General features: G+C 33.7%; 1 protein-coding gene and 1 pseudogene across 4 annotated transcripts in view; both read left to right on the top strand.

The window, feature by feature from the left end:
* ATG4C (autophagy related 4C cysteine peptidase) overlaps nt 1-22,208 on the top strand; it is a 66,874-nt gene that overhangs the window by 17,414 nt on the left and 27,252 nt on the right. For all 4 annotated transcript variants that reach the window (XM_054690819.1, XM_037498325.2, XM_037498324.2 and 1 more), the window contains exons 2-6: nt 6,063-6,206; nt 9,597-9,680; nt 14,162-14,395; nt 16,212-16,542; nt 18,910-18,980. In XM_054690819.1, coding sequence (XP_054546794.1) covers nt 6,131-6,206; nt 9,597-9,680; nt 14,162-14,395; nt 16,212-16,542; nt 18,910-18,980 — 796 coding nt within the window. In that variant the 5' untranslated portion in view covers nt 6,063-6,130. The remainder of the gene's footprint in view (nt 1-6,062; nt 6,207-9,596; nt 9,681-14,161; nt 14,396-16,211; nt 16,543-18,909; nt 18,981-22,208) is intronic.
* LOC119235179 (60S ribosomal protein L7-like 1) lies at nt 4,404-5,982 on the top strand (annotated as a pseudogene).

Raw genomic sequence — 22,208 nt, 5'->3', positions numbered from 1 at the left:
GCCAACCTATTATAGTGAGGCATTCAAGGTCAGACAGAGATTTGATATTTGTTTCTAAATATCAAGCCGGTATAAAATGTTATAGTAGACAAAATACTTAGAGCTGACTTTAGTTCATTTTATTTGATGGCATAGCTAAAAGCACATCAAAAATTTTAAATCAACATCTATATTTCATCTTGCTGCAGAATATCATTTGGGGAAGATGCCTAAGCACACACTGTGTTTTTATCGTTACAATATGTGACTGAGATATATACTGTGGAATCAGTCCTTAAAGTTCTGTCTGTCAGGAGCTTTTACTTGGCTTTAAATCCTCAGTGGATAAAATATTCTATCTTTTGCTAGATGCGAGAGGCTGATTACCTTCACCTGCCCTTCATGGGCATTGATTTGAGTACCCTTTACATTTTTCAGTTTATAATTTATTGACTGTCTTAATGCGTGGTTATGGTTAGAAAAGTGACTCTAAAAACGACATCTGAGTCTCAATCGATGATTTTCATATGTTGTAGCTCTGCTTTCCAAAAAAATCTGCTTAATCTTTGCTCTGCTTTTCACATCATTAACAATAAAGTTTAGAAGTAAACCTTACATGGTAGCTTTATCTATGTTTATCTTTAATGTTATTATTGTTTAATTAAAAATGGATTGTCAGGATGTAAACAGTGAATATAGATATATGGAAATGAGTGCATTAGTAAAGAGAATCTACTTGAAAAAAAAAAGGGACCTATAATTTCTCTAAAGTCTTAAGAAATAAACCAGAAATCCCTTCTAAAACATACTTGGAAATTGTGAAGAATGTCATTTTGATGGTTTTCCAGACTACAAAAATAAACAAGTATTTTGGCATGTCGGTCGGTTCAGTCATAGGGGCAGTCAAACCAGATATTTTATACCATAGGAGATTGAAATATACAGGATAATGTGTAAGTCACCACTTCACTTCATAATTTACAGACAAATGAATTTTAATCTTTTTAAAAAATATTTTAGAAATCGGAAAAGCTTTTGGAAAGGAAATTTGTAATTGAGGATACTGTAGAATTTTGCAATGAAATTACTACTTACATGTGGTTTCTTCATTTGTAGTTAAACTAAAAGAAGTGTTTGTCTTGTTTTTCCTTGATTTATGCACACAAACATAAAGAAAATATCTTAATAGACTGGATTGACCTAATTATTAATTTGTTCTTTTCCCTCTTTCCAAATCTCACTACACTTATTTTTAGGAGAAACAAAAAGTATGACTTAACAAAGGCTATCATTCAAGTAATCTCATTCAGCCAAAACTGCCCTGGGGAATTACATTGAGGAAGTTTTCTACAAGACTAAATTGCTGAATCTGATCAGTCTATACGAATCGCAGAATAAAGTTGTTTACCTTAAAAGGAAAAGGGACTTTGTCTTAGCATTTTAATCTTTCTTATAGACTGTTTAGAAACTTTGTAATAAAATAACTGCTCTGTAAATTTTACTGGGGCAGTTTCAGTTGTTTATTTAGAATTTAATATAACCTGGCACATTTGTAATTTTGTGTTTATTGAATTTTTCATTTGAGGAATTTATTTTTGAATAATTTTATTTTAAAATTATTTAGAATTTAATATAACCTGGCACATTTGTAATTTTGTGTTTATTAAATTTTTCATTTGAGGAATTTATTTTTGAATAATTTTATTTTAAAAGAGGATCAGTGTAAACAATTTAAATAAAGAGAACTACAAAGAAGAAAGTAAAAATGACATTTCACCTCTTAGAGATTTCCACTGCTAACATCATGAACTTCTCATTATTGTTTTATGCACACATGAACCTCTGTGTGTGTTTAGGGGGCATATGTATATACATATATACTATACATATATGCATAAATCATGTTCATATTGTTCTCTTTTTCTCACTCTATATCCTGGGTATTTAAAAAAATGATTAATTAATGCATTTTATTTTTTTAGAGTGATTTTAAGTTTACAACAAAATTGAATGGGAATTATATAAAAATGTCCATATACTTTCTGCCCCCACAACATGCACAGCTTCCCTCACTATTAACAACCTGCACCATAGTGCTACCTTTGTTATAACGAATAAACCTACATTGACATACTGTTTTTAGCCAAAATCCATAGTTTACTTTTGATTCACTCTTGGTGGTGCATATTCTAGGGATTTAGGTAAATGTATGACTTGTATTCACCATTATAGTAGTTGCACTGCCCTAAAACCCCTCTGTCTTCTGCTTACTCACCCCTTATCTCCCACCTCCAACCCCTAGAAACCACTGGTATTTTACTATCTCCAATGCTTTGCTTTTCCATATGTCATATAGTTGGAATCATACAGTATGTGGCCTTTTCAGATTGGCTTCTCTCACTTAGTAATATACATCTGATTTTTCTTGCTGTCTTTTCATGGCTTGATAGTTCATTTCTTTTGTGTTGAATAATACTCCATTGTCTGGATGTACCACAGTTTATTTATCTGTTTACTCTCTAAAGGAAATCTTGGTTGCTTCTAAAATTTGGTAATTAGGCTACAACTACTGTGAACACTCGTGTGTGTTATTTATTTATTTTATTGAAACATGAGTGCATTACAATGTTATGTAAGGTTCAGGTGTTCATCATTGAGAATTAACATATGTCTATACTACATTAAATTTGCTATTGAAAGTCCAAATTTAAATTGGGTAAATGGGAACATTTATATACTGGATGATTGGATAAAGTAAAATACAAACTACACTGTGAGGATGCTGAGGTTTAGGCAGGGATGGGAGAAAGGTCAAGGGAATAGAAAGGATGGTGGTAGGGAAAAATATAAAGTAATGGGGTAAAATTTACTATCTAATAAAGGACAGGAAACAAGTAATTACAGACGAGTGTGATGAGTGCTATGAGATAGGGAGACGGGATCCTGTGACAGTGAAGAGGAAGGACACCTAGCTTAGTTTGAGGCTTGGAAAAAGGTAGAAATAATCTTAGAATCTTACCAGAGGAAGTAAAACTTAAGCTGGGGCTTAGGGACTAATGAAGTCAAAAAGTGAGACTGAGCAGGAAGACATTCTCCACAGAAGGAAATAGCACATGTAAAGGCACAAAGCATGTCATAGCAGATAGCATGCCACGTTTATTGAAGTAATAATATTAAAAATGGCTTCAGTGTACGAAGAGGGACTGGCAAGAGAGATAGCTGAATAATTCGCAGATGTCATTTCATGAAGGACCTCGTATATCATCCTCAAAGCTGGGAGTCTAAACATGAACAAGGCCAAGTTCTTGATGTACATGTTTATAGCTATAATTCTCATTTTACATCAGCAATTGTCAAATTAACAGCTCTAGCCCAGACCTCACCTTTGACCTCCAGATCTATATATACAATTACCTAGTTGGCCTGTCTAGAATATATCAAGACTGTAAACTCCATGAAAACAAATATCTATCTCACCTTGTTCTAAACTATATCAACACTGTCTTTAACAATGTCTGGAAATAATTTATTGAATAGTTAAATAAATGAATAATTCTCTTATCTCTCAGAGTCATCTCCATCACCACATAAATCATATTAACAGTCTCCTTTTAATCTGCCCCTCTCCTAATTTTCCAGTGATTGGCACCATCTATTTTACTTCTATTTAATTTCACAAACCAGGGAACTAGATGTAGCTTTGATATCTCCCTCTTTCTCACATTCCACATACATTTTATCACTAAGACATTGTATTTTTGACACATTTCCTCATATGTCCGTTTCTCTCCATCTCTACTGCTTCAGTCCCAAACACTAGCATCTATCCCTTGGTCCTATATAGCAGTAAATTCTCGACGTCTGCTCTTGTCCCTTTTAGTTTATTCTCTGTACTGCTTTTGAAAAATAAGCAACCTCAAATCTGATTCTGTCATTCCTGTTTGAGACCAGTTGCTCGGAGGATAAAGAACAAACTTCTTAACATGGTCTGTAAGGCCCTATGTGCTCTGATCCCTGTCTCACCCTATGGCCACATCTTGTTCCCTTTTTTTAACTTTCTGTTCTCTGGTGACATTAGTTTTTTTAAATTCTTCTTACAGACTATGCTTTTTCCTGCTCAACTATAATGTATAATTAGTAGCCTTTAATACATATTGTAAAATGGAATGTCTATTGTTAGATAAATGAATGTATCAGTACTTTTGAGTAGATATTTATAACCCTAAAAGGGTAATGTTCTGTGCAACATTATTTTCTTGAAAAGTAAACTGCCTATGAATTATTGCAAATAAGCTTAAAGATTTTCAGTTATAATTTGTTCCTCTTTTAGATTATATTACACATCTCAATTTTCCCTCAAGTTAGTTTAAAACAAACACTTATGAACTACATTCATTCTTATTTTAAAGTAAGAAAACATTTTTCTTTTGTAAATGTACACTATTCTATTTTTTTAAAAGCTGCAGTATTGAGATAGGAAGAAAATGTAGGAATTGCCTCTATGTAAAAATAAAACAACTATTAGACTTAATATGAAAGGAGGAACAATTAGTTTAAATGGAAGTCTCCATTTGAAGATACTTATTTTTATAGGATTTCAAATCAGAGTAGCTGCAGTGCTGGAAAGATGGTGGAGCAAGAGCAAAGGAAAAAGATCCCTTTGGTTCCAGAAAATCTGAAAAAGAGGAAGGTTTATCAGGCCCTCAAAACCACCCAGGCAAAGCAGGCAGTTTTGGAAAAGAAGAGGAAAGGGAATGAACTCAGATTTAAGTGAATATAGTGGTTCCTGCATGGTTCTTGGTGGTAACAATGTGACCAAGTATACCTCAGAAGACTAGACATGAAAACTCATGACTTGGAAATGCCAGATAAACATTCTTTGGCTTTGTTGTAAAGGACTAATCAGGTGAGTTTACTGATGTAGAGGACCACTGCAAGACTTGACCTGAAAAAGATTTCCAGGGGTGTCTTTGTCAAAGCGACCCTCCAGTCATAAAAATGCTTCTTACATGGAATGTTTTGTGATGTGAGAATTTCCAAATTTGAAATATGTCAGGAAACTCATCTTGAAATGTAGACAAGCCAAGGTTAAGAATAAGACTATTTGACAGACAACACCGAGACTGAGGAGCTCTTGGGAAAATTTGGTGTCATTTACTTGCAAGACCTCATTCGTGAAATTGCCTTCCCTAGGAAGTATTTCCAGGTGATCTCAGGGTTATTGTGCTCTTTCCACCTCTCATCATAGCATGGCCCATCACACTACCAAGAACAGAATGGGCTTTCTCAAGAATATGGGCTCTCTTGGCTATCCAGGTGAACTATGCCCAGAATGTTTGAAAATACAAAGCATTGAGAGCATGTGTTTTTGTTTTTGGATTTGTTGTCCATGTCTTCAAAGAAGATTGTTTTCTGCCTTATTTTCAGAAACTGGAGAGAAAGGGGGAGGGAAAACCTAATGTTCACGCAGGCACTTCTCATTACAGTCTGATTCTAAGGAAGAGTTTCCCTGTGTTTTCCAGATTGGCCTCTGCTACCGCCTCTGAAAAGAGTGAAGGACTAATGTCATGGAAGGGAGTCCTGTTTTGTCAAATCTTGTATCTTGGGGTTTAATGATGGTGAATGAAAACCCACGCATTTGTACAAGAAAGCAATGGACCATGCCCAGGGCATACTTGAACCTGGGTGTTTCTAGGGTTTTGTTTTGGAAAGAGCTTAAAATATAACTAAAAGAGCACAAAATCAGTAAGAGAAAAAAAAATTTCAAATTACCTTCCCTAATTACAAATAAAACAAATAGTGGATAATCTCATAAACAGCAAAGATGGATTGTGTTTCTAAATTTATTTATTATATTTAATTGTGAATAATTGGGCAAGATTGGTATGTGATAATTTTATTGCTTTGTATGTGGTTTTAGGTGCTTTATGTAATTAAAATAGTCATAGGATATATTCTGTTCAGCCAAATGAGAACTTGGTTAGATCATTTTTAGTTCAAGTTGTATCTAATCACTTGAGTAACCTTAGCAGGTGTGTCACCATATAATATGTACTTACTACTTCCTTTTTTTTTCTTTTAAGTCAATACTAAAGACTAAACCTTTCAGAAGCATGCAACCAAGTGATGGCTTTTTACTTAAAATTTGAATATGGAGGCCACAGGAACAGATGAAGTTGACAAGTTAAAAACTAAATTTGTATCTGCTTGGAACAACATGAAATATAGTAAGTATAAGGTTTTAAAATTGTATGAATCCAAGACATGTATCATCTTCCTTATTAAGTTATTGACAAAAATACTTGTGGTTCTTTGTGAATGAAATATTTCTATAAGGAATAAGACTGTCGCTCAAAGAAAGTGTCAAGTTATGATAAACATTGCTTAGAAACACAAGCATACTATGTGGTCCCTCCCCAATGCCTTTTCTAGAAGATATTTTCCTTTCTCCATTGTATGGTCTTGTCTCCTTTATCATAGATTAACCTGTCCATGTATGTGTGGTTTTTTTCTGGGCTTTCACTTCTAATCCATTGTTCTATTTGTCTGTTTTTGTTCTAATACCATACTGTTTTGATTACTACCACTTTGTAGTAGAGTCTGTAGTCAGAGAGCATGATCCCTCCATATTTCTTCTTTCAGGATTGTTTTGACTATTCAGGTTCTTTTGTGGTTCCATCCAAATTTTAGAATTATTTGTTCTATTTCATTGAAAATGGCATTGGGATTTTCATAGGGATTGCATTGAATTTGTAAATTGCTTTTGGTAATGGCCAATTATACAATATAGCCACAATGTATATCTTCTAATTCATTAACACTGGATGTCTTGCCATTTCTTTGTGTCTTCTGTTGATATATCTTTTAACAATGCCTTACAGTTTTTAGTGTATAGGTTCTTCATTTACTTTGTTAAGTTTACTCCCCGGTATTTTATCCCATTTGATATGATTGTGAAAGGTATTGTTTTCTTAATTTATTTGTTCTAATTAATGTGTATAGAAATGCAATAGATTTTGGTATGTTGATTTTGTATCTTGCCACATCACTTTATTCATTTATTATTTCTAGTAATTTTTTGAAGTCCTTTGGATTTTTTTTTAAGATTTATTTATACATACAAGAATTGGGTTACAGACCAGAGTTGTAGGGGGTGAGAGGATTCACCAGAGACAGAGTGGGGAACAGAACCGGCAGATCAACTGAAATACACTGCTGAGGGGAGCAGTGGGCAAGTCAGGAGAGGTTTGCTGCTGCATGTGGGTAGCTCCCTGGCCAGGGATTGAACTCATGCTACCGTGGTTGCAGCTAGCTTCATAGGTTGCGTCTTAATCCCTTGCACCACTAGGGAGGCCCTCCTTTGGATTTTTTATGTATATCATTATGGCATATGCAAATAGTAATTGTTTTACTTCTTCTTATCCAATTTGGATCTCTTTCACATCTTTGTTGCCTAATTGCTTTGACTAGAACTTCTAAAGTTATGATGAACAAGTGGTCAGATTGGGAATCTCTATTTCTGATCTTAAGGGAAATATTTTCAGTTTTTCACCATTTATTATGATGTTAGCAGTAGGAGAAATACTCAGTTGAGTCTGGTCAACCCATAGAACTGTGTGAGATAAGAAAAAAATTTCAAGTTTAGGATGGTTTACTGAATAGATATAGATAACTGAAATTCTGTTGTAATCTTTAAAAAAATTTTTAAATATTTATTTATTTATGCAAACAAGAGCTGGGGTGTACAGGCCAGAGGTGCAGGGGGGTGAGAGGATTCACCAGAGACAGAGTGGGGAACAGAACAGGCAGATTGACTGAAATACACTGCTGAGGGGAGCAGCGGGCGAGTCAGGAGAGGTCTGCTGTGCCATGTGGGTAGCTCCCTGGCTGGCTGGGGATAGAACTCGTGCTGCAGAGGCTGCAGATTGCTTCATAGTGCTGTGTTTAACCCCTTGCACCACCAGGGAGGCCCTAAAATTTTTTTTTTGTAATTGAAGGAAAGTTAAAGTAAAATGAACAAATCTTAAAAGTTTGTGGATTTGATTTTCCATTCTTTCTTTTTCACCACCAAATCCAGATACTTGTACTGTCTTTATTGTAAAATACATCTCTTTTACTTATTTGTATTACAGTACTTTTGGGAACATTTTCATAAAAATCATAAGATGTAAAGAAATACATGAAATTGGTAATATTGTTTTTGGGAAAAGATGTTGGTGTCAGGGAAGCTGGAGGAGAATTTGTACCTTTTAATTTTATTTTTTAAATTTTTTTATGGCTTTTACATATTTATTTATTTATATTTATTTATTTTTAATTTTTTTAATTTTTAAATTTTTTAAAAAAGATTTATTTACTTTTATATAAGGACTGGGGTACAGGCGAGAGGCACGGGAGGGTGAGAGAATTCACTAGAGACAGAGTGGGGAACAGAACAGGCAGACTGATGAAATATATTGCTGAGGGGAACAATGGGCTGACAGGAGAGGTCTGCCGCGCCATATGCGTTGCTCCCTGGCCGGCCGGGAATCGAACCCGCACTGCAGAGGCTGTGGACAGCTTCACAGCACTGCGCTCAACCCACTGCGCCACCGGGGAATCCCTATTTTTAATTTTTTAAAATTAATTTTTTTTATTTTTACATCGTTGTTCATTTTTAAACAATATTTCCTTTCCCCCATCTCCTCAGGTGTAGTCCCCATAGAGTTTTCTTTACCAATGCACCTGTGCACCATCACCTCAGTCCCCTCCGCTCCTCCCTCCCTCCCTCTCATCCCTCTCCTTCCTCCTCCCCTGCAGGATGTCTCTGATTTATAATTGTCTGTTTTTCTTTGTTGTGTTTTGTACTGTTACTATTTTTTTACACTGATGTCTTATTTGGTTCCCCTATATTCCTGCTATAAGTGAAACCATCCAATATTTTTCTTTTTCCTTCTAGCTCCATCCATGTTGCTGCAAATGGCATGAGTTTGTCTTTTTTGATTGCTGAATAATATTCCATTGTGTATATGTACCACATCTTCTTGTTCCAGTCATCTATTTTTGGGCATTTGGGTTGTTTCCAGGTTTTGCCTATTGTAAATAGTGCTGCAATAAACATAGGTGTACAGGTTGTACCTTTTAATTACATATAAAACATATGACCTGTTTGAAAATAAATTACAATTAAGGTTAACTTTTAAATGCTATTTAAGTGGATAGAATGTGGCTAAAATATTTATTTGAAAGTAGCATTATTGACCTGTAATATTGACCTGTATTTTTTTTAAGATTATTTATGCATACAAGAGCTGGGGTACAGGCCAGAGTTGTGTGGGGTGAGAGGATTTACCAGAGACAGAGGAGGGAACAGAACAGGCAGATTGACTGAAATACACTGCTGAGGGATGCAGCGGGCGAGTAAAGAGAGGTCTGCTGTGCCATGTGGGATGCTCCCTGGCTGGCAGGGGATCGAACTTCTGCTGCAGATTTTCAATTCATTGTCCCAATACTTTGCTACTTTGAACAAAATGTATATCCATACTTGAGAATTGCTCATTTGAAATTAAATACTGACAGACTATTAATCTGAAACCCTTTAACTACAAAACTATTGTTTTTTTTTTGTTGTTGTTTAGGTTGGGTGTTGAAAACAAAGACATATTTTAGTAGAAATTCCCCTGTATTATTGCTTGGAAAATGTTACCATTTTAAATATGAAGGTAAGTGCTAAATTTGTAACCCCTTGCAATTTGAGGCCTTTTGTGAATCCATATAAATTTTAATATATATTTTTTCAATGTCTTTGAGAAATATTGCTGATATTTTGATTTGGAGTGTGTCCAATTTATATATTATTTTTTAGGCAGGATAGTAATTTTGATTATATTGATTCTCTCCATCTAAGTACATGGGATAGACTTCCACGTTCTGATGTTAATCTCTAATTCTTTAATAATATTGCAGTTCTCATTCTATAGGTCCTTTACCTCAATTAGGTCAATTTCCAGTTATTTAATTCTTTTTGAAGCAATTATAGCTATTTTCTTGATTTCTTTGCTGCTGATTTTTTTTTTTTTTTGTATGTAAAAACAGTTACGGATTTTGTATGTTGATTTTGTAACTGGCCACTTTGCTATAGTCATTTTTTGTTTCTAATAACTATTTGGTGGAGTCTTTAGGATTTTCGATCTTGTGTGAATATTGATAGTTTCACTTCTTTTCACACCTGGATTCCCTTTATTTCCTGTTTTTTTTCCTAATAGGTCTGGGCTTTTTCCCCTATTATGTAGAAACTTTCTGGTCATTCCTTTCATTCTGCTAACGTTTTAGTCAAGTTACTTTAGCTAGTATCTCTCATTCTGATGGATAGTTTTGTTCAGTTTTTTCAATTCTCTTCCAATGTGAAGGCATTCTGATATCTGAAGTTCTGATAGCTGACAGTTCTAAGTGCTTAGAAAATAGTGGCTTTCAGTCACAATGATTTTACCATCCTCTGAATCATCTACAATGAATTAATTCCTAATGACAAATAAGATTTTTAAACTTGATATTCTGCCTCCTAATTATTTAATTTCTAGTTATATTAGGACATGTTTACAAACATTAGATTATTTTAGCTATGCTAAATCCATCCTGATCTTTTAAAGTTCTAAATTTATCTTGCTGTCTTTTCTGAACTACGAACCTTTCTCTTCACATGATGTGAATTTTTCTTTCCAATGTAAGATGTAATGCTGTGTGTACACTGTTATGTCAAGGCTTTTAATATTAGAAATCCAAATGGTTCTTCCTGTTAGAATTATCTTGACCAAATACCAAAGTTAAAAAAAAAATTACAGAGTATCTCTTAGCTATTTTTAAGAGAGGCAATAGGAACTTTATCTTACTTTTAGTAAGCCTCATCTTTCTACAGACACAACATTCCTGGCTGGTTATAATTTTTCTACTTTTTTTTTTTTTTAAATGTTTCAGGACACAGTGGAACCAGAGATCATTAAGGAAAGATTATTTTATTGCTTATAATTTGGGATTATCTCTAGAATACCAGTTCTATTTTCAGGACCAAAATGATTTAATATAAACTGAGCAGAGATAAGATTTTTTTTTTTTTTTTTTTTTTATAAATTTTATTGTTATATTCCCCATACAATTGCCGCCCCCCATTCTGACCCCAATCCCTCCCCTCCCGCCCCCGCCCCCCTAAAAGTGTCTCTGGTTCATAGTTTTTTGTTGATTTTGATTTTCACTTTCTTATAGTTTTTCATTTTCCTGGTCCATTATTTAAGTTTTCTAGATTCCTGCTATGAGTGAGACCATCCGGTATTTTTCTTTTTCTTTTTGGCTTATTTCGCTGAGCATGATCCCTTCCAGCGCCATCCATGTTGCAGCAAATTGCATGTGTTTATCTTTTTTGAATGCTGAGTAATATTCCATGGTATATATGTACCACATCTTCTTGATCCAGTCATCTATTTTTGGGCATTTGGGTTGTTTCCAAAGCTTAGCTATTGTAAACAGTGCTGATATAAACATAGGGGTGCAGGTGTTCTTTGGAATTGATGTTTCTGTGTCCTTTGGGTAAATACCTAGGAGTGGAATTGCTGGGTCATATGGAAGCTCTATGTTTAGTAGGTCCAGAAATCTCCACACAGCTTTCCACAGTGGTTGGACCAGTTTGCACTCCCACCAACAGTGCAGAAGAGTTCCTTTTTCTCCACACCCTCGCCAACATTTGTTGTTGCTAGTTTTTTTAATATGTGCCATTCTCACTGGTGTAAGATGGTATCTCATGGTAGTTTTGATTTGCATTTCCCTGATGACAAGTGATGTTGAACATTTTTTCATATGCCTGTTGGCCATTTGCATTTCCTCTTCAGAGAAGTTTCTTTTAAGCTCTTCTGCCCATTTTTTGACTGGATTATTTTCTTTGTTGTTGTTGAGTCTCATCAGCTCTGTGCAGATTTTTGTGATCAGTCCTTTATCATTAGTGTTGGGTGCAAAAATGTTCTCCCAGTTGGTGGGGTTAGAGATAAGATTTTTTCCTTCCTAATTTTTGGGCTAAGAGCATCAGTATACAATCAGTCTATCCTGGAGACAAAATAGTTCATGGAAAAGAGGGAAAAAAAATTCTTAAGTAGAGGCAGTAACATAGAGACTAGAAATAATAAAAGCTTTTTCTGAACTGAAACCAGCCCACAGATGAAAGTTTGCCTAGGGATCTCTCTGTAGGATGTAAAGAAGGCCATGAAAGTGAGATATTAAGGAATCTTACTATGTGTGCTCTTGGTTTTTATGCTGTCTGTGCTGTTTTCAGGATATGTGTTGCTCCAGATCTTGCCAACATTATGCTCAAATGTTGTGGAAAAATAATTTAGAATTTTTTGAAATGTGACATTTGCCATTTACTAAAAAAAGGCATGCAGGAAAAATTGAGGAGCTATTTAGAGATTCAGTGAAACAAAAGTTGGGCATTTTCCAGATTTTGTTCTATTATTGATTTTTAATTTTATTCCATTATGGTCAGAGAAAATACTTTTATGACTGTAATATCTTTGAAATTAATGGAACTTGCTTTATGGTCTAAATATGGTAACCTGGTAAATGTTCTTTATGTGTTTGAAAGAATATGTGTTAATTGTAGTTAGGTCAAGTGGGTTGAAACTGTGTTCAAGTTTTCTTGTTATGTCCTACAAGTTTCTTTCAATCATTGTGGGAGGTTATTTAATTATAAATGTGGGCTTGTCTACTTCTGTTTTCCAAAGGTGGAAATTTTGGACCTATTTATAGTAACATGTTTAATTTCCAGGCAATTTTTAAAATTTGTATTTAACTTTAAATTCTAATATTGAGAGAAATTAATTGATAATAGGGACTTGGCATTTGTTTTCATTGAAACTGTATGCTGCCATTTAGCTCCACTAAGCTAAATATGTATTAACTTTAGTTGATTGTACTTTTTTCAGTATGAACTTGAAGGTATAGGATTTATGAAGAATAATAAAACTGCTTTAACATCCTGCAAAAGGGCTTTAGAAATTGAACTACTTGGACTTGAGAGTTGTAGGCATACTTAATCTACTCACCTATTCACCCACCCAAACCAACATTTATCAGGATCTACTTGTGCTAGGCACTGCATGCTGAGATTATAAAGATGACTTACCATCGTCTGTGTAGACTTCTGAGTAATCAAGAAATGTTCATTCATTTTAAACACTTAGTGATTTGCAAATTATTGGGTACTGATTGTAGTTTTTATATAGGAATTAGTGATGATCATTTTGGAAAAGTCTTCAAAATAGGTGGATGGCAGCAATTTTAAAAAAAGTCTTTGATAGGTGGATGGCAGCAATTAAAAAAAATTGTATTTCAACAAAAAAGTTTAGCTATATATATATATTTTAAAGATTTATTTATTTATTTATTTATTTATTTATTTATTTATACAAGCATTGGGTACAGTCAGAAGCGCGGGAGGGTGAGGGAATTCACCAGAGCCAGAGCGGGGAACAGAACAGACACTGATGAAATACACTGCTGAGGGGAGCAGCAGGCGGCAGGAGAGGTCTGCACGCCATGTGGGACCCTCGCCCGGCAGCCGGGGATTGAACCAGCACTGCAGAGGCTGCGGGCAGCTTTGCAACCCAGTGCTCAACCACTGTGCCACTGGGGAGGCCCTAGCTATATATTTTAAGAATTTTATGTTCTTACTCTGTAGCTTGTTTTGTTTTTATAATTTGAGTTTAAATACTCATAACAACAAACATATTAGTTTTCAGAACTAGCTCATATGATTTATGTGCATTTTTACATATTGACATATCAGGATATTTTTATTTGCAAATCTTATTTCAGAGAGCTGTAATATCTATCCTGAGCCAAATGAAGCAAAATGATATTTTTATTTGACCCCCTAATAAAAGAGTTGACTATACTTGAAATATAAGATGTCGTTGTTAACAACAGTATTAATGCTAATACTTTATATTAGTGCTAGAGCATATAAAGCATTTCAACATTCATTCTCATTTGATGTTCTTAACAGTGATTAGGCAGAATAAGCTTTATCTTCATTTAAGTAGAAAATAGATTAGAAAGATTATAACATACTCCCTATCTTAGGCACAGCATGGGAATATAATACTATCATTGACATTTCTTTATATATATTTATAGTATCATTTATACTTTTATTTTGTAGATGAAAATAAACTGTTACCTGCAAGATCAGGATGTACAATAGAAGATCATGTAATTGCGGGAAATGTAGATGAATTTCGTAAAGATTTTATTTCAAGAATATGGCTGACTTACAGGGAAGAATTTCCTCAGATAGAAGGCTCTGCTTTGACAACAGACTGTGGTTGGGGCTGTACATTAAGAACTGGACAGATGCTGTTGGCTCAAGGACTCATACTACATTTTCTTGGTAGAGGTAAATCAAGTCTCTCTCTTTAAAAATTTGTTGTCTAACTTGCAAACTGTATAGAATTCCCCTGGATTAATTTCTTAACTTCCTGATGTCTTTTAAAGTTGTAACTAATCTAGTATATCTTTACTGAATGAGCCAGGTATCATATTTAAATTTTGATTATTCCTCTTTCAAAAATAAATGCTAAAAGTACCTATTTTTCTTGGCTACCACCATAAATGAGTTCAATTTTTAGTAGTCTTTGGTTTTTTGTTGTTTATTATTTCTTTCCTTTTGATTGAATACTTAAATTTTCAGTACCATTGAGCAGGCAAATATACTTTGAGCAGATAATATCTTTACATTATTTAAATCTTAAGATTTTTACACTGGATTCTTAATTTTTTTGCTCTATATACCAATAATGCTTTAGAACTTTTGTTTTTAATAATATGATTAGGTGTTTTCTTAACAAGGTCTTCATGATTAGTCTTTTAAACTCTCAAAATTATCATTGTTACTGTCTTACATGTATCAGTTTTTTCCTGATGTGTCCCCCATTACTATTATGATGTGTACATTTGTAGGATAATTTTAGTTTACCATTTTAGGATAATATACCTAGTCATTAGCATATTTTTGAGGTGTTGGAAAATTTCTCTGCAATGCTTGGCAAATATTTAGTAACCTTTTCATAAGGATTATTGATGAGTTTTTGAGACAGTTTACTCGAGTGGTGTGGATAATGCAAGGAAAAGAATTTTAGACATTTTCTGAGATGATTTATTTGTTTTCTGAGGTTTATTTATTTATGCAATTATAGGCAAGAATTGGAATATTTTTCATAGTCCTGACGAGATCTCTGAAACTGTGACTCATTTTGTTAAAATTGTATGTTTGGGGACTGTCTTGTTATATAAAACATTGAAGTAGTGAATATATTTGATTTTCTTGGGATCTTTGATTTTTATTGACTTCATTTATTAACTTGTCATTTACTAAAGAATTAGTATTATTCCCTAAACAATGATTACGTTATTCTGAAAGGAGTATACTAGAAAAAAACATTGTGAAAAGAAATTTAAAACTTTCATGGTCAGGCTTCTATTTTAACACATAACCAGTCTACTTTCTGAAGTTATTCTCTCATGAATACTGTGAATGTTAGTGAATATGTTTATTGTGCCTTTGGGTAGGCAAGACTGAATGTCTGATAAGCAGTACTAGTAATGGACTACAAAAGTTTTTATTCCATCTCAGAAAATGTCAAATAAAAGAAAGAAAACTGCAGTCCAGAATTTTTCATTTGTACCTGAATTTGCTATTTTTTTCTCTTTCATTTTGATATTTTTTTCATGATAATATGTAATACATTCTCATTGGAAATTTTGGGAACTACAGAAAAGTGCAGAGAAAAATATTACCACTCAAAATAAACATCAATAATATATTGACAAATTTTCTCTGCTTGTACCTTTGTTTTTTAAAAGCAGTTTTATTGGAATATAATCTACATACCATAAATTTATGCATTTAAAGAACTGATTCAGTGGTTTTTAGCGTATATTAACAGAGTTCTGCAACCATTATCAGAATCTAATTTTAGGACATTTCATCAGTCCTACATTAAACCTCATACCCATTTAGTAGTCACTCCCAATTACTGTATCTCCCCAATAGACAACCATTAATCTGTTTTCTGTCTCTGTAAATTTGCCTATTGTTGAGTTTACTATTTTAGTTTAGTAACCCGCATGGCTTTAAATGTACTTATTTTAGTAGTATTGTGAAAGTCTAACTATTTAAAAGATCTGAACACCTTGCTTTGGAACTACTATAGCTTGGACCTGGCCTGATGCTTTGAACATTGAAAATTCAGACTCTGATTCATGGACTTCCCACACTGTAAAAAAATTTACTGCATCATTTGAAGCATCGCTTTCAGGGGAAAGAGAACTCAAAACCCCCAAAGTTTCTCTGAAGGAAACACTTGGGAGATATTCTGATGATCATGAAATGCGAAATGAAATTTATCATAGAAAAATCATCTCTTGGTTTGGTGACTCCCCCTTGGCTGTCTTTGGCTTACATCAACTAATAGAATATGGGAAGAAATCTGGGAAAAAAGCTGGAGATTGGTATGGACCAGCTGTGGTTGCTCACATTTTAAGGTAAAATTGTTTTATAATTTTTCATCTTAGCACAGAGTTCCTCAAGTTCAGAGACAATGATTTTGGGGGTCGAACTTAGTGGTAGAGCATTTGACTGCAGGGGATTTTTACAGTGCACATCTATCATTAGAAATTTTATTTATTTATTTATTTATTTATTTATTAATAGAGGCATGTTTTATTTATTTGTTTGTTTGTTTGTTTTTGTTTATACATGTACTGGGTACAGTCAGAAGCGCGGGAGGGTGAGAGAATTCACCAGAGCCAGAGCGGGGAGCAGAGCAGGCAGAAGGACCGAAGTACACTGCTGAGGGGAGCAGCGGGCGGCAGGAGAGGTCTGCGCGCCATGTGGGACCCTCCTCCGGTGGCCGGGGAGCAGCCGGGGATCGAACCGGCGCTGCAGAAGCCGTGGGCAGCTTCGCAACCCAACGCTCAACCGCTGCGCCACCGGGGAGGCCCTATCATTAGAAATTTTAAAGTCTAACTGAATAAAAATGTACATAAAGGAGCTTTCACTTACTAATAGTGAGAAAATAATACATGTTGTGACTAGTTATATTTTATCTACTGACAATTTTTTTTCTCTTGCTCATGGATACAGATGTCCAAGTTCTCTTTCTAACCAAGTTTTCCTCAGACTACATATTTGAAATATTCTAAAAACTAACAAATCTTTCAATCTTGGAATATGCACAACATTGTAGGTTTTTTTTTAAATAGTATAACCTGGGGACTTTAATGTATTGAGAGTATAATGAAATGTTGGTATTTTCAGAATTTCTTTGCACACATCAAATTTTTATGTATTGTAAATATGGGATTACTCATTTTATAATTATATTGAAATAAAAGTCAAAGGTCTATGCCACTCAGAATAGTTAGAAAAAAGTCAAAAGTTAAATTTTACTATATCTCAGATTTTATATGTGATTTATTTGGATACTACTAAGTTTTAAAAAAAATTGTCTTGTTATTATAATCAGAATCATTAATATGTTATTGAGGTATAATATTATAAAGTCGTTCCACTTAAAATCAAACATGAATTTGAAATTATTGCAGTCTTTTGCATATTAACATGCCTTTATATTTTATTGACCACATGCTTCCAACTGAAAAAGTATTTTCCTAAAGTTATTAAATGAACTGTTAATATCAAGTTCAGCTTGATATGACATTTGTAAAAATATAATCATAAAACATAGTTTCTACTCTTTAAGATCTCTTCTATAACCTAGGAATCAAACATCTTTTTCTGTAAAAGGCCTGATAGTAAATGCCTTAGGCTTTGTGGACCTTTTATGGGTTTTATTGCCCATTTTTCTTTTGTTTGCTTGCAAAACTTTTAAAGCTGTAAAAACCATCTTAATTTGTAGATTACACAAAAGCAGGCTACAGGTCATATTTGGGTGATAGTTTGTCAATCCTTCTTCTATATTAACAGATACAAATATGCATAATAAATCATGCTAAAAAAGTATAAAGATATAGGTAAATAAGAATATATTTCCCCAATTTGTATATTTTTAAAACCAACATTATTGTGATTTTTTAATATCATGTGCATCATTGAGATTATACTCTTGTTATATTCACTTAAAATATTTTTAAATCCATAGTTTAACTGATAGAATTCTAGGGCTTGAAATTTGGAAATATACTTATTCAGGTAATGTGGGTTTTTGAGTGAAGGGAAAAAAGTCATGCTATTGTTGAAAGAAAAGAAAAAAAACTTCAAATGTTCCAGAGAACAAAAATACAGAATTCAATGCTAATTAGTAATTTAAGTTAATGTGGAACAAACCTTGAAACATATGTTATACCACTTATAAGAATATGTTAAATAAAGCCAAGTAAGTGGTTGAGAGAAGTCCTTTTTGGAGGGTGGGGTTTACAGCTTTATGCCCAAGAACTTCTGTACATATTTGTATTTGATGTTTTAATGTTCTTTGAGTAATTTAATGTTAGTATTCAACTTTGAAAAAATTGACCTGGTTTCTTTCCTTTTTTTTTTTTCTTTTCTACTCTGCAGTGTTTATTGAATCACTATTTCTTTACTTTTTCTTCTTTTTTTAAAAATTGAGATAACTTTGATTTACAGTACTATATGTGATTCAGAGATGCAGTGTCCCACTTCTTCAGATGCGTGTCACCACACCATACCCACCACAGGAGACACCCATAGTCCTCCACCATAGTCCATTTCTGACCTGATTTCTGATACCATTCAGATGATAGTTTTAAAAGCAGTGTGGGTTAAATAGAAAAGTCAGGAAAATGCCTTTCCCCTTAAATTAAATTAAATCTCTAATTACTAAAAGGAAATGCTAGGTAAGAATTTAAAAAATGATGCTTGTTACTTTCTAGAAAAGCTGTTGAAGAAGCAAGACACCCTGATTTACAAGGAATAACTATTTATGTTGCACAAGATTGTACAGGTAAGGAATATATATCATTTTAATTTTTTTCTGTTTATTTGGTCAGACTTTTCATATGTATTTAGCTTATCCCAATTATACTGGAATATAAAGTTTATCCCAAATATACCAATATTAATCACTTATGATTATGAAAGTAGGGACCATTTTTATTTCTACATAGTACTCTATAAATAGTAGAATCTTATTAAATGTTCCTTGACATACTATAAATTATTAACTGCAATGTTAAAATAAATTTTAAAGAAAATCCCAATATTTCAAATGAGTTCTTTGAAACAGATAGATGAGAAAATTTAAAACAGGTAAATATACTTGGGCTGATATGATTCAGATACCATATCTTATTGGTGGATAATGTGTCAAGGAAGGAAAATTCTCAGTTTGAGTGATTTTCTCTCTAGTCCCTTCAGCCAACCATCTGATAACAACGTAGCCATTGTCCATAACTTTACCTTCTTTTATTGTTTTGGTTTTTCTGTTTAATGACCAGTGTCAATAATAATTTTGAAATTCTGTTGGGGATAGGCCTTGGTTTCCTAATAAAATAAAATAAAATAAAAGTCCCTCTAAAATAAATCACCTTACGCTGTTAGTATTTTTTATAGAAATGCTATTAATAGAATAAAATATATTAATGTCTTGAGGAAGTTAAATAGATCTCAGTCATATTTGTTATAAGAGACTTTACAAAATGCTTAAGGGTACCCTGTTAACTGACTTGTGTTTGTAGTGTGGAAAGAATGGCTACTAAAGTATACATGCATTTTCTCTGGCTTTTTGTTAAGGTTAGTTAGTTTTTAAAGAAAGATTGATCGCCACTATTCTAGCCATATGAAAATAAAAGCTGTAAATTTTCAAATGACTTATATGAATTTTTCAGGAACTTTTTTTTTTTCACATAGGAATTCTTGCAAATAAAATTTGCTTTATTAACAGTTATAATTAAGCTAAAGAATGTGCTTAAATAAATTTATGAATTTGCCTTTGTGCTTTTATTGATAGCAGTTAGCCTTGGTCTTTAAGTGTAATGAAAGTTCCTCATTATATATAAGTGGTTTGTGTAATTTGAAGTAGTTCTTAAAATTTTTAACATTGATGTTTTAAGAGTCCTTACGGGGGAGTTTATGTTAGTGTCCTGTGTTTTGACAGATTGTGCAGTTAGAAATTAGGTGAAGCAAGAGTCTATCAATAATTTTTTCCTTTCTATTTTCATTAGTGTTTTTAAAGTTTCTGTTCTCCTTATGCTGAAAGTATTCACTTTCTCCTCCCATTCTTTATTCTTTCCCTTTGTAATTGCATCCCTTTCCATTGCTGTAAGTAGTTAGAACTGTGCACTCACTATAAACTAGGACTTTAAAAACATTTCTAGTGTTACTTGTGTCAATATAGATAACTTGTATTATCTGCTGCCCTTCAAGTATCTCCTCCTAGATTTTCTACAGACACTTCAAATTCAGCATGTTTAAAGTAAATTACCATTTCCCTCTGCCCCACTCTTATTTGCTTTGTTTCCTCTCCACTTAGCGTTATCATGTCCATAAGCATACACTCACTCATTCTTTTTTTTTTTATAATAAATTTTATTTTTATATTCCCCATACAATTGCAACCCCCCCATTCTGACCCCAATCCCTCCCCTCCCGCCCCCCACCCCCCAAAGAGTGTCTCTGGTTCATAGTTTTTTGTTGATTTTGATTTTTACTTTCTTATAGTTATTCATTTTCCTGGTCCCTTATTTAAGTTTTCTAGATTCCTGCTATGAGTGAGACCATCCGGTATTTTTCTTTTTCTTTTTGGCTTATTTCACTGAGCATGATCCCTTCCAGTGCCATCCATGTTGCTGCAAATTGCATGTGTTTATCTTTTTTGAATGCTGAGTAATATTGCATGGTATATATGTACCACATCTTCTTGATCCAGTCATCTATTTTTGGGCATTTGGGCTGTTTCCAAAGCTTAGCTATTGTAAACAGTGCTGCTATAAACATAGGTGTGCAGGTGCTCTTTGGAATTGATGTTTCTGTGTCCTTTGGGTAAATACCTAGGACACTCACTCATTCTTGACTCTTTTCTCATCATTTATATCTGACCAGCCAAAGCTTACCAAGTATACTTAAAAATGCTTGTGAAATGATAGGTTAAGCCTGTGGATTCCAGAATCAGATTGCCAGGGTTTAATTCTAGCTGCACCCTTATTGGACGTGTTATTTGATTTCTCTATGCTTCAGTTTTTTCATTTGCTTAATGGGGATATTTACAGTTCCTACCTCATAGGGCTGTGAGGCTTAAAGTAGGTAATTAGCTCAGGCCACATAATAAGTACTCATTAAGTGTTCAGTATTATTATTTTGGATCCTGCTTTATTCTGTGCTCTATCACTGAAATAAGCTCATTTGAGTTTTTCTTCCAGTTACTACTGCCTCCAGAAAAGTAGACATGCACTCTTTGAGGGAAAAAAGAGGTTATTGGAGGTCTTTAGAGCTGGGAGCTCAGTATTAATGCAGACATTCAGCACCTCCTCCCAGACCTACTGAATCAGAATCTGCATTACTCTAACGCCCCAGATGATCCCTATTCACATTACACTTGGAGAATTATCAATCCATACCATATTGCCTCCTAAAGGATATTACCCATCACTATTAAATGTTTACAATATGCATGCATGGAACTAAGCATTATGCCTATTATGCATTTAATCCACATAAAAACCCTAAAAGAGAACTCCTACAAGAATAATGGACAGGTGAATGTCAATGTCCTACTGGTGATACTACCCTATAGTTTTGCAAGATGTCACCACTAGGGGAAAGGCTCTCTGTAATATCTTTTACAATTATGTGTGAATCTACAGTTATATCAAAATAAAAAGGATAATTTTCAAAATCCAAAAAAAAAAAAAATGCTTGTGAAATCCATTCTCTTTTCTAGATTGTCATTAGACTCAGAGCAGACTCTTTTCTCTAATTTGGGCTTTAACTTGATTTCCCCGTCTTTTCAGCTTGACCCGACCTACATTTCCAGCATCACCTCCCAGTGCTCTCTCCCATGGTAATATACGAAAGTACTATCAACCTTCAGGCCATTCCTTGGACATATTGATAATATTATATTCTTTCATTCCATGCCTTTGAACATACTATTGTCTCTTCTTAGAATGCCCCTTATTATTCCAGTCTCTCTTGTTAACTATTACTCATTCTTTAAGAACACACTCCAAGTTTA

Source organism: Talpa occidentalis, unplaced genomic scaffold, assembly GCF_014898055.3.
Source record: "Talpa occidentalis isolate TD23 unplaced genomic scaffold, MPIMG_talOcc4v2.1 talOcc4.9, whole genome shotgun sequence".
NCBI lineage: Eukaryota > Metazoa > Chordata > Mammalia > Eulipotyphla > Talpidae > Talpa > Talpa occidentalis.
This window is presented reverse-complemented; position numbering and strand designations above follow the sequence as displayed.